Raw genomic sequence first — 12884 nt, forward strand, 5'->3', positions numbered from 1 at the left:
AACTCAGAAAGGCAGGAGGATCCAACAAATGGTATTTTAAATGTCAAAAATTGAGTGACCTCCTGGAATCCTATACCCAACACTGGGAGGCTTGACCCGGAATTAGAAGGAAACCATGGATGCCTCCAGGAAGTTGGCCACACCTGGCTTCATCTCTGGGGCCACGGCACTCTAAAGTTTCCTGGCCAGGAGGGTTGGGCCAGCAGGCCTCAGAGGGGTCAGGTGGACAGGAGAGAGGAGAATTGGGGGCCCCGAGGCCTGGCCACTTTCCTCCCACCCTAGGGACTCACAGTGCCTGGAAGAGGAAGAGGCGCCAGTCAGCCTTCCGCAGCTGGAAGACATGGGGCCTCTTGGTGTAATGGGTGGCGGGCGAGGCCAGTGAGTGGTGCACCCCCACGGGCTCATCCACCATGTGCCCCACCAAGCTGTCTCCTTCCAGGCAGTGGTCCTCTCCCTGCCAGCAGGCACAGGACTCAGAGAAGGGTTTAGTCTCAGCTGCCCCCTCCAACAGCTGACCACCCCGTACATCCCCACCCCATCTGCCCATCAGGGTGCCGCCTCCTTCCTACCTTCAGGAAGTAGAGGACCATTCCCCGCAGCAGAGTGTGGAACATCTTCCATCCTCGCTTGCCCCACGGCGCTGTCCCAGACCAGACACATAGGCAAGTGGCACACCCGCACCCAGACACAGTTTGGGCAGGTCACCCTGCCCTCACCCTGCGTCCCTCCCCACCAGGATGCACATAAGCGCACAGAGAGCCATCACCAGGAAACTCAACGGCACCTCCTGGGTCTCCAGCCCAGTCCTGCTCCACACAGCACCAGAGAACTACTTGCATACAAATGTGGGTATTTCTTTAGACCCTCTCTCGCCCCCCCCACATCCCCCGAACCCCAGGCACAAACACAGCCATGCCCAAACAGTTACACTCAGATACCTTCCTGCAAGACACCCAACCTCCCGGGTCCTGCGTGATGAGGAGCCACCTCCCTGGGGCCCTGCTCAGGCTGCTTCTGAATGTCACACCCACTCCATCTGTGATTTCCAGAGGAGTCTATGGCGATGGCCAGGCTGCTGCCTTGGGCTGCTTGGGGCTCCATGAGCCTTGCCCCAGTGCGTCCTCCAGGTAGAGTGACTCTGCCTGCTCCGTCTTCTGTGGGTGCCTCCCCTGACCAACTGCAGAACTCCAGCTCCTCTTGCCCCCCAGGTTCCACTCAGGTCCACCAGTCACCTGCCCATTCCCCACATGCAGTCCCCAGAACAAAATGAAACCCTTTGTTCCTCCATCTCCGAGCTCAATCCAGCCCTCCCACCTTCACCCCGCTCGCTGACTCGCTTGCCTGATCTCTCCCTTACGGCAGGGCCAGGGCCCAGGAATAATTGGACACCCCCTTTCCCCTTCCCCAGCACCCAGGTCATGGTCATGTTCAGGAGGAAGCAGCACTCGCTGCCTTTCCTCAGCAGGGCATCTCACACCGCCCATACAGAGTGGCCCCTGGGCAGCGCTTCCCCTCCAGCCCTGCTCCTGGGCAGGAGACACTCACTCTTCTTGCCATCCGCATCCTGATGCATCTTCCGAGCCAGGATGCCCTGCTTGTAGGTGGGCACCAGGGGATCCTGAGCCAGCTGGAGGAAGGGGCTTCCCGTCTTGCCAGGTGGGTAGGGCAGGGCCTTCTCAGGTCTGGCTGTGTCTTCCTCATCCCTGGATTTCAGAGAACCAGGCTGGGAGTGCTGAGTGGGCAAAGACCACCAGGAAGTTCCCACTGCCCCCCGGGGCCTCAGCACACTCTCTTTGGTTGGGGAGGTACATGGGATCCCCGTTCACAGCCAACCGTCAATTCCTGGGAATAGCCCCACGGCCAGCCCTGACTACCTTGGGCTTCTCTGAGATCGGCTGGCCAGCACTCTGCCTTTGGCTCCATCCCACACAGAGGGAGCATCCTCCCAAGACTCGGCTGACAGAAGAAGGACAGGCCCAAAGGCAAGATCAAGGGCCAAGGAGGGAAGTGGAAGGGGACTCTCACTTACACTGCCCACTCGAGCTTCTCACTTCAGATAGACCAGTAGAGAGCCTGGAATAGAAGCACATGGTGGGCAGAGGGACTTCAGGGCTAGGCTACCTAAACTCACCCCTCAGGCACACCGCTAGGGGCTGCCTGTCCTGGCACCCCCATCACAGCTATCCTTCTCCTTTGACTGGGCAAGCACATATCCACCTGTCCATCTATCCATCCACCCACCCACCTGTCCATCCATCCATCCATCCACCTGTCCATTTGTCCATGCAACAAATTATTCCTGGCGCATTTCCCAGGTGCCAGGCCCTAGGATGTAAACTGGAGACACAGAGATGATCAAGGCAGCAAGTCCCTGCTCTGCCCAAACTTGGAAAGGCCTGAACTAGTTTTCTTGAAGGGGACATGAATTGTGTACCAGCCAGCATGGAGGGATCAGACAGAGAGGGAATCAGACTAAGCAATCCCCACAATAAAGGTCTGGTCAAGGAAGGAACTCGTGAATGATGTGCTAGAATTCTGAAACAACATAGTGAGTATAGTCCTGACAGAGGTGCATCTCGCTAGCTTGGTGCCCTCCAAACGCCTGGCAAGGTGTGCAGCATACAGTAAGCACTCAATAAATGTTCACTAGATGAAAGAACCAGAGATCTGCTTGGGAAGCAGGTGCTGCACCTGGCGAAGGTGATCTCATCTTGAGGAGAACACTGTGAGGTGGGGATCTTGAGTGGCCCAGGGGTATGTTGTCCCACTCCCAAACCTGAGTTCGAGACATTTGCTACATGAAACTTTGCTTGTCATCTACTCAGAGTGCTTCTCAGACTTCAAAGGGACAAAAATCACCTAGACGGACACTTAGTGGAGCATCTGCAGGGCTCCAGCCCCACAGCATGGCTCAGTAGGTCCAGGGCTGAGATCTGCACAGTTAACCAATTCCGAGATGTCCCTGATGCTGCCACCAAGCCAAAATACATCCTCCTGGCATTTCAGCAGAGCCAGGCTGAGCTCTCTACGTCCCCCTGGGGGCAAGGGACCAAGGACCAGGCTCCACCAAGGGAGCCTGGAGGGGGAGACTGAAGGGGGGAGCCTGGAGGGGGAGCCTGGAGGGGGGCGCCAGCCACACCTTCAGCAGCTCCTTGGGGAAGTTGCCACCATCCTGCAGGCCGTGCAGGTTGGTGACGAAGTCCTGGCAGCTCATGCTCTTCCCAATGTTCTGTGGCGTGGAGAGAAGAGGGACAGCTTGAGCACCCCACCCCGACTGAACACACCCCCCGTCGGTCCCTCGGGGGGATCCTCCAGTGCCCCAGGACCCTGTGCCCCGGGCCCTCAGCTCCCTGCCTCTCACCTGCCCATGCAGGTCCGTGTTCAGGAGCATGATGGCACAGGTCAAGGTGTGCACAGAGTCTGCCCCAGGAAGAGAGAAGGGGAAGCCACGGAAATTCTGCCTGCCACGTCCTCTGCCCACAGGGTGGGATGCACCCTCGCCCCGCACCCCCGCCCCCGCTTCTCGGCAGCCCCCACACGCCCCCAGCAGCCCCCACCCATGGAATGCCCCAGCAGATACAGGGACACTGCCCCCAGCCCTGCGCCACCCACAGCCGCCCACCCTACCTACTGAGGGGAAGGCCCCAGGGTTGCAGTGGTGGAAGCGCCGGGAGAACTGGTAGAGGACCCACTCCCTCTCCTGGGTCTCCCCGCTGAGCACCAGGGCCTGGAGGAAGCCCCTGCAGGAGGCCGTGGTCAAGGAGAGGCAAGTGGGTGGCCACATTCCCAGGGCAGGGAGCCAACCCCATCCCACGTCCCACGACTGCCCCCTCCACAGCCTCCCCAGGGAGGGCCCGCAGGTGGTACCGGAGGGCTCGGTCCAGGCTCTGGCCTCCAAACTGGAAGAAGGACAGGTACTCCTCGGCCACCGCCCTGCTGAAGTCATTGCTGCAGAGGGACAGCTGCGTGAGAGCTGGACTGGGGCAGGCTAGGCCTGGCCATGGCATGGGCCAGACACGGACCCCAGATCCCAAGATGGCAAGGGACGGTCAGGGTCTGGCCTACCCCTGGCACCCACCCAGTGTTGTGTGGAGGGGCCTGTGGGTTCTGGGGTGGGCCAGGGGGCTGGGCCAGGGCTCTAAGAAACATGGAGGGTGTGCAGCAGAGATGGTCCAGCTAGGGCCAGAGAAAGCAGCAGGGGGCCAGAGTACTGGGGAAAGGCCGAGGACGAAGTGCGTGCCGAGGAGGTCGGAACACTGGGAGGAGAGGCAGTAGTGGGCTTGGGGGTGGTTAGGAGGGGTCACAGGATAGGGAAGGAGGGGGACAGCCAATGCAGGGAGCCCGTGGGCAGCTGCCCGCTGTCCTGCCTCCCCTCCGGCCTTGCCCAGGCCCAATGCCCTTACTTCTTCTGCAGGTGGATGGCCACTTCAGACTTTCGGAAGCCCTCCAGGTGATAGAGGCGTGAGGCCAAGTTCCACGCCGTCTTGTCAGTAGTCCGGAGGCCATTAGCCAGTTTGTCCCCAGCCAGTGTTTTCCGACCTTCCTCTGGGGACTGTGCTTGAGGCGCAGAGCTCTCCGCATGCCTGGAAGAGTCCATCAGTGTCCTCAGACTCACACCTGGATGGCCTGCAGGCATTCTGAGCCAGGGGTCCATGCAGGCCAGCCATGGAAGGGGGTGCCCAGAGCTCGGGGTTGGAGCTGGGCCCAGACCCTCACCCAGGGGAGACGGAGTCTCTGCCTGCCTCACAGGAGAGCTGGGAGCCCCACACTTCCTCCCCCGGAGGATCTAAGCTTTCTCACCTAGAGCTCAGGTGCAGCCCTTCCAGGCCCCCAAGGGTTCTGTCAACCAAGGTGAGTGGAGCGTTTCTCTCCCCTGAGCCCAGCCCTGTCCCCACTCCCACCCCCAGCCAAGAAAGGCGAAGGCCGGCCTTAGAACAGGGAGCTAGACTGGCTTTGGATGGTGACAGGGGAGTCAAAGAGGGGGTTCCAGCCTGCCCTCCTGTGCCTGGCACTGCTCACCACCAGGAGCCTGGCGTGTGAGCTAAGCCGAGTGGCGCTTCACCCCAAGGTCAGGAGCACGGATCTCCACACCGAGGCTCTGAGAAGTCACTCAGCCCCATCTCTACCTGACTCTGCTGTGCTCCCTGCAAAGGTACCACCAGGTGTGGGCGTCCTAGTCATTCACATATTCATGAGCAAGCCGGCACAGTGACAGAGTCGCACAGAACGCAAATGTCATCAAATATCATCGCAAGGTGAAAACGGTCGCCCGCAACCCGAGGGCTGATTACACCCCCCCAAGGGCCCTCTCCACCTCTCATGAACAGGTCCACTCTTGGCTGATAAATGCTCTGCTTCCTAAGTCTCCTAAACATCCCAAAATGTAGGATCAACAGAACAGACACTGAAGAGCAAAAGGCAGATCTCGCCAAAACCTGTAAGATTTCAGGAAGTCCGTCCAAAGTGACCCTGGAAGACTCCAGGAATCCCATGGAAAGCCACTGACAGATGGGGACTGAAGAGGAGGAAATAGAAATAATGACACAATTGGCCAAGTAAAGAGAACTACATGGATAATAAGCTGTAAAGAGCCAGGTGCCGTGCACATGCCTGTGATCTCTCAGGAGGCTAAGGCAGGAGGATCACAAATTTGAGCCCTTGAGCAACTTGGCAAGACTCTGTCTCAAAATAAGAAATAAAATGTGAGGATGTGGCTCAGTGGCTAAGATGGAACCCCTGAGTTCCATCTCTGGTACCAAAAAAAGAAAAAAGGATCTTCAGGATCTCACTATGAAAGGTGGCATAAATGAAAGAGGCCACCAAGGCTGTGTCAAGAAAATTGAACTTCCTACAGTGTGTTAAATGTAAGACTAAATAAACTTACTTATATGTTTAGCCAGGATAAAGCCCAATTAACCCTTTTCACCATTTATTTACTATGAAAATAGAGTTGTCACTTCAGGTGGAGTTACTTTTGCTTTGGGTTGGATTAACTAGTCTTTGGTATCTGCAGCCTCCCTTTTTGGAGGCTGAGATTTCTCTGGTTACCTGGCCTCTGAACAACCCCACAGCAGGGAAGTTTCCAGAAGCATAAGGAAAGTGGTTCTGTGGTTTCTGGCACTGATTGACATTTGTCATCGTCACCCAAACACCCGAGATGGGAATAGGGCTGGCCTGTCGCAAGCCATCCATGGGCTGTGTGTGAGCTATGTGCATTTGAGCATCTGAGGGGACTGGGCTGGCGTTACAAGCTTTTGGGGCTGTGTGACATCTGTGTCATTTCCTCTGGCTCTGCCTGTGGTCCCACATAGCACCTGCGATGGGCGTGACTTGCCGAGATGTCAATCAATCTGCTGACCACAGACATCACCAGGCGAGACTCCACCCTTCGAAACCCAACCCCTGGCCTTATTTGGGTGGAACTTTCTATTGAATGTCTTTTCTGCAATAAATAGAGGGGTTTGGGGTGCACACTCTCTCTCTCTTTCCTTCCCTGATCCCCTCAGCATGGAGCTGAGGTCTCAGAGCCATCCCTAAGCCCCCAAAAAGGTATTTCTGTGTTTGTGTGGTTTTCTTAGTTGTCAGCCTGTCCAGCTGGTGACACTAACCCCCCATATCTGCACCATCTGGTCCAATATGCCCCTGTTAGCCCACCAGAGACAAAGCCCCTGCTCCCCTGCTGAGTTCCAGGGGCCAGGAGTCTTGACGCAGCATGGGGGCTGGTAGACAACGAGGTCCGTGTCACAGGTGGCCTGCTCCCACCTCTGACCACAGTCCTAAGGTGACCCCTACCTGCCACGGGCCCCAAGAGCCAGTCACTCAGTCCCCACCAGAGCCCCCCTCCCTCCGAGATCAAAGCCAGCACCCTGGGCCTAGGCTGTCAGGTGACTTTCCCCCAAGCACTCCCTCAAGGCCAGGGCCATCTCTAATCCCCACGTCACTGGACTGCTCTCCCCCAAGGCGGACAGGGCCCGGTCAGCTCCCCACAATGCCTCCCTGCCTTCTTCCTCACCTGGGGTCCAGCTGTGGACACTCCCCAGAGCCAGGCCTCTCCACCCTTCCACCTCCACCTGGGACCATCCTCCCATTTGTTTCTTGAGCTTCCAGACCCTCTGGTCCCTGTCAGCTCTCTCCCGAGGCCGTTCAGACAGCCCAGCTGTGAGGCTGTCAGAAGGACTCAGGGCCCGACAGCTTTACCCTCCGTCCAGAGGAGGGCTGGGGGCTTGTGGATTCCTTTTCTTTTCTTTCTTTCATTCTTTTTCCTGTTGCTGGGGTTGAGCACACGCTTTCTCACATGTGGGGTAAGAGCTCTTACAACTGAGCTTCTTATCTACTTTGAGACTCACTGAATTGCCTCGGCTGGCCTTGAACTTGCACTCTGCCTGCCTCAGCCCCCCCACAGCAGCTGGGATCACATGGCCAGCTCCACGCTGGGTACTTTGAAGGCCACCGTCACCAGGAGCCAGGGCGCCAATCAGACTCACCCCTTGGCAGATGTGGAGTCCTCGCCGGGCTCAGCACCTGCAGCCTCCGGAGTCCTGGCTGGGCCCTGGCTCTCTGCCTCCTGCCCTGGGTGTGGAGCTTTCCCCGTCGCCTCTTTCTTCAGGGAGCTTGGCTCTGCCCCATCCGACTCCAGAAGAGAAGGGTGTGGCGCGTCTGGTGACCACTTGGGGAAAGTGCCAGGGCTGTGGCGCTGGGGCGGGGGGCTGCTCTCCGGGGAGGTGGAGGGGCTGGGCCTGGGGCCGAGGCCTCTGTGCTCAGACTCTGGGCTCCCCCAGGGCCCAGGGGCCAGGATGCAGGGGGCAGGCTCCTGGGGACGCCCGGCCTCCCTTCCACCTGAGGGAGAGTGTGGAATGAGCATGACGACCCCAAGAACCACCCCCACTTCCCACTACCAAACCCCTGTGTGGGGTCTCACCTCTGTCCTGGGAGATAAGAGGCTCCTGGGGCCAAGAAGGATCCTCTTCTGTCTGGCAGGCCTCAGGGGTGGGTGGCTCCTGTGGAGATTTACAGAATCCCATCAGCCCCGGGAACAAGCAAGTGGGAAGGGGAGAGAAGAACACAGGGCACCTGGAATCCCCTCCCTCCTCGCCAGCCCCCACCGGGAAGACACAGGCACCAATCTGGGTCCTCAGTTCTCAAGAGAATCCCGGATGGGAGAAGACCCACATCCTAGGAGAGGAGAAATCAGCAGGTTCTCGTTCCTCCTTCACAGATGGAGAAGGTGAGGCCCACCCAGAGAGGGGAATTGACTTGCCGAAGGCTGCACAGGATGTGTGGCAGGGCCGAGGTCAGCTCCATGGTGTGCAGTCTCCAAGGCCAGTGCCCTATCTTCAGATGGTACCGCAGGTGTGGCCAGAGGGGGCTGGTCCTCCAGAGAAGTCTAAGAGGAGGAGGGCGCAGAGAAGAGGTTTGACCAGAAGGAAATGATTCCCAGGATCTTTGCATATCCCACCAGTCTCCTCACCTCACCAGATGCCTGCTCAGGCAGTACCTGCCCTCAAGGGGTGTGGGTCCGGGGAGGGTCCTGGCCCCGGGCACAGGCCTGGACGGCAGGCTCAGCCAGTGGGAAGGCAAGCCCCAGCTCCTCCCAGGCTTCCCTCTGAGGTTCTGAGACAGTGCCCCTCACAGGGCCCCGCTGGCCGGGCTCCTCGCACTCCGTGTTCTCTGCAGAGATGAGAGGGCCATAGCCCCTCCGCCAACTTGAGCCTCCTTATCTCTGAAGGGAGGCCTCCCTGGGAAAACTGTTCCCTACTGTCTCATGCCCAGGGCTGGGTGATATCACAGGCCCCCTGCCATGGTCATCTGAGGCCGATCTATTGACCACGGATGGGGGACAGTGGAAGATGGGGAGCTACAAGTAACAGAACCCCGGAATCCCTGGAGATCCTTTCTGTTGGGGCAGAGACCGTCCCTGCTGGCATTTGGGACAGTCTCAGAGGAGGGAGGGGAAGACTGGGAATCCTCCTGGGACACCCTGCAACGGAGGAGCTGCCTGTTCTTCACATGTCTCTAGACACAGCCCCTTGGAGACGGGGACTTCTGTGGACCTCACGACCATGGCATGGGTGGTGACGACCTTCCCAGGGTTCTGAAGGCCACACTGGTCCTGCTGGTCAGCAGTGTACCTCAGACCACCAGCGGGCCCTGCATTGAAGAGTGTGCTGGGCCTGGTGGCCCCAGGAAGGCCCTCCCCTGGATGTCCCCAGGGCAGCCCTGAGAGTGAACTCACCTCGCCCTCCTGCATGGCAGGGGCTGTGGGAGCCCCATGGGTGGCCCAGCAGGAGGTGTGTAGCTTGTAGGAGGGCACAGGGAACGGAGGGGTGGCACACCCGCTGGACTCCGCGGTGCTGTCCCTCAGATCTGGCTCACTGCCCAGCTCCCGGGACCCTGTGCCTCCCAGGAGCAGAGGCTCCAGAGCCTGTGGGCAGGAGTCGGAGAAGCCCTAGGAGCAGCATTCCCCAGAGGCGCTGGTGTCGGAGCAGAGGCTCTCCAGGAAAAGGGGGTTGTCGAAGGACAGGCTCTCCTCCTCAGCACCCCACTCTGGGGAGGAGTCTGCTGCTCCCTCCAGGGCCCAGGCCTGGCTCTCCCCCTCAGGCCCACTACTGTCCTCCCCGAAGTCCTCCTCCACTGCTGGGCTGGGCCGCAGGTCCCTGTCATCAGGGAGGCCTGGGGAGGACGGGGGCACGCAGCACCTCAGCTCAGCCCTGAGTCCTTCCATCTTCTCCAGCTCCTCTTCCAGGTCCAGGACACACATCTGGGCCTACAGGATGCCGGCCCAGAACACCACCTGTGCGGAGGAGCTATGGCTCGGTCGGGGGCTCCCCGTGGGGCAGCTGCCCCCTGGTGTTCCTGGGGAGGAGCAGTGTCCCACGTGCGCAGGCTCCACGCCAGAGACCCTGGCAGGAGCACCAGGCTTGCTGGTCTCGGAGAGTCCAAGGCCCAGGAGTGTCCCCCGCCAGGCTCAGGAGGGCCTGGCTGGCCATGGGTCTCCCTCTCGCACACTCCTGGGTGGGGCTGCAGGTTGTCTTCCAAATAGAGGTTGAGCAGTTCCACGGGCTGCGGGTGGTCGGGAAGTCTCCTGTCGCCCATCATGCACAGAGCTCAAGCTGCACAGGAGCCTCTGGAGTGTCCACGTTCACCATCCCACGGGGTGTGACAGGGGATGTGTCCACCACAGGGGCCACCGGGAGTCCAGTTCTGCCCTGGAAATGCCCAAAGGAGCACAGGTTAGAGAAGCACCGTGTCCTGAGGGTGAGCACACGTCTGCAGCATGAGGGGTCTGGAGGGCTTGCCGTGTCCAGGAGGCTGGAAAGCAACCCTGCCCGTGCCGTCCGGTCCACAATCTCAAGCCCACACCAGGCAGCACCTGCCCCAGACACACCCATCTGCCGGTTGAAGGAACACCATGTGGGTTAGCCAAGGACAAGCTGGCTGGGAGCATGGTGGAGCAGTGGCCAGTGAGAGGGAAATGCACACCAAATACGCAGGAGACAGACACAGAAGCCGGAAGGGGAGCAGCCTGGCAGGGGAACAGGCACCACCCAGGAGACAAAGGCCCCAGCCCGCCTGACCCTGACCAGGCCGGGCCCTGTCCTTGGGGCTGCACCATTCCCAGGGCTACTCCCCAGGCTGGGCTTCTGGCCCTTGCAGCCCGTAAGCAGCTGTGCAGAGGCGCAGCAGCAGCAAGGAGCTCCAGCCCTCTGTCCCACAGCAAGGCCACCTGCAGCTCAGGGAGGGCAGGCTTGCCTTCTGGGAGTGGGCAAGGCCACATCTGCCAGGAGCTGCCCACCCACTCGGGCTGCCCTGCACATCGTCCACAGGACAGGTCTGGGTGGGCCCTCATGCAGCACAGACCCTCCCAGGTGTACCCGAGGACGTGTGTCCATGGGTGCTCCACCCTCAGGAGTGACTCAGATACCCAGGAGCGGCAGCCCCTTCCACCCATCCAAGTCCATCCCCAGCCTCCACTCGCCAACCCAGACCGGGAAGGCCAGCGGGCACCTGCTGTGCCCTGTTTCACAGGGGAGGGAGAAAGCCCGAGGCTGGCTCAATGTCCCCGCTGGGAACAGAGGCCAGGCCTGTCCCCAGACCACCCACCCTCCAGTCCACAGCTCCCTCCTCCCACCCCCGCTGCAGGAGCTTCCCTCTGACATGGAGGGGGTGCTGCCAGATGGCCGCCCCAGCCCAGCCTCCTGCAGCACCATGGCCTGTCTCTGTCCAGGGCTCCAGACCTCATCCAAGGCCCCACCCAGCAGGCTACAAGAAGGTAGGGCCAGACCTGGTGTGCAGGCCCAGAAAACCACGGGGACAACTTCTCCCTGCCTGGTGGTAGACAGCCAGGGCCTGGCCTCTCGATCCCCCTCTGCTACTTAGAACTGAGTGACAACCGGGGAAGCGCCCCAGCCCTGTGGGGCCCAACTCAGAGGGGCGCTGGGGGAGCTCAGCCTTCAGCCCAGGTTCAGCCCACCACTGGACACCCAAAATGGAAACCCCAGGACCCTGCAAACAAAGATCAGACAGGGCCCCCTACTGTTTAAGGCCATCAGAGCCAGGGGCCGTGTGTAGGCCATAATCTCAGGGATTAGGGAGGCTGAGGCAGGAGGATCACATGATTGAGGCCAGCCTCAGCAATTTAGTGAGACCCTGTCTCAAAATAAAATTTAAGAAAGGCTCAATGTATGAGGCCCTGGTTCAATCTCCAGTGCTGGGGGAAGAAGAGTCCCTGAGAAACGAGGGAGTATTAACATGCATGTCAGTTTCTTACTCATCTTCAAACTATTCTCCTAACACTTCCTCAAAGATAGAGTCCCCTCCTAGGTTTTTACCCACTTCTGTTCCAGCCCCGTGTCCCGTACTTTCCGTAGAACAGGAATCTGGGCCTGCAGAGGCTTCAGCCACTGAGATAGGTCACCTGATGTCCTTTATCAGTTAGTGATAAGTCAGCTCCCGTCCTGTTCTCAGCCCCTGTCCCTCTCCAGGCTGGACTCCAGAGGCCCCACAATCTCACGGCTGGAAAGGCTACTCATGCAGCTGATGCTCTGAAGCGACCTGAAGGGACGTAGCCTTGCCTGTCCCCTCTGCTCAGCTAGCCCTCCGCCCACCCCTCACCCCACCCAGATCTGAGTGGCAATGCCTGCCCCCCCCCAGAGCTGCCCATCCCCCATCCTCACTGCTCTGGGTAAGAGGCTGGGGCCGTCCTGGTTCGTTGGAAAAGGGACAAGGGGGCCTTGGGGCCGGCTAGGATTTTGGTCTGCAGTGTCACCCAAAGTGCCCAGCATGGTGCTACCGGGATGTGGTAGAAAGTGTAAGCAGTGGGCCTGGTGGGAGGTCTTTGGGTGGCGTGGGGAGGGGTCTGGGACCCTGGTCTCTTCTCTCTTTCCATCCCCGCCCGGCATGGGGGGAGCAGGGTAGCCCCCCCCCCCGACGTGCTCCTGCGGATGCCACAGCCCAAAGCAAAGGCGCCAATCAATCGTGGACTAAATCCAAGCTAAAATCAACCTTTTCTCTTCTTTTCACAAGCTGATTGACCAGGGCACCCCTGGATCACGATTCTCCCTCCTGGCCTGCTGGGGGGACAAGGACCATGTGGTAGCCAGAGGCAAAACAGCCGTGCTGTCCTCATCAGGTTGAAAGCCCCTAGGACAGGGCAGGCCTGGAGTCCAGGGAGGGAAGGTCCTGGACCTGCGGATCCCAGCCCTAGCCCAGCCTTCTGCCAGGCCCCAAGCTGCTTCCCTCCACCCCTCCCTGCTGAGACCCCTTAATCTGTGTCCACCCGGTTCCTCCTGAACCCCACCCTTCCCTCATCCTCATCTCCAGCCCCGACATGTCGCATCTGAACCTGTGCCAGCCTCACGTCCCCGTGGGCACCGTGACAATTTGAC

The 12884-nt window shown here is 59.7% G+C and overlaps 1 protein-coding gene across 1 annotated transcript; it reads right to left on the minus strand.

Moving 5' to 3' along the window:
* Positions 1–286: 286 nt before the first annotated feature.
* Positions 287–10092, minus strand: LOC144252338 (PH and SEC7 domain-containing protein 4-like). Its single transcript, XM_077794732.1, is given in 14 exon segments — positions 287–454; positions 570–640; positions 1546–1703; positions 2030–2073; positions 3140–3229; positions 3362–3420; positions 3628–3740; positions 3868–3948; positions 4404–4583; positions 7485–7836; positions 7919–7997; positions 8258–8383; positions 9233–9899; positions 10004–10092. Coding segments are annotated over 14 exon segments (2277 nt in total).
* Between the last annotated feature and the right edge of the window lie 2792 nt (positions 10093–12884).

Source organism: Urocitellus parryii, unplaced genomic scaffold (assembly GCF_045843805.1).
Source record: "Urocitellus parryii isolate mUroPar1 unplaced genomic scaffold, mUroPar1.hap1 Scaffold_40, whole genome shotgun sequence".
Classification (NCBI taxonomy): Eukaryota; Metazoa; Chordata; class Mammalia; order Rodentia; family Sciuridae; genus Urocitellus; species Urocitellus parryii.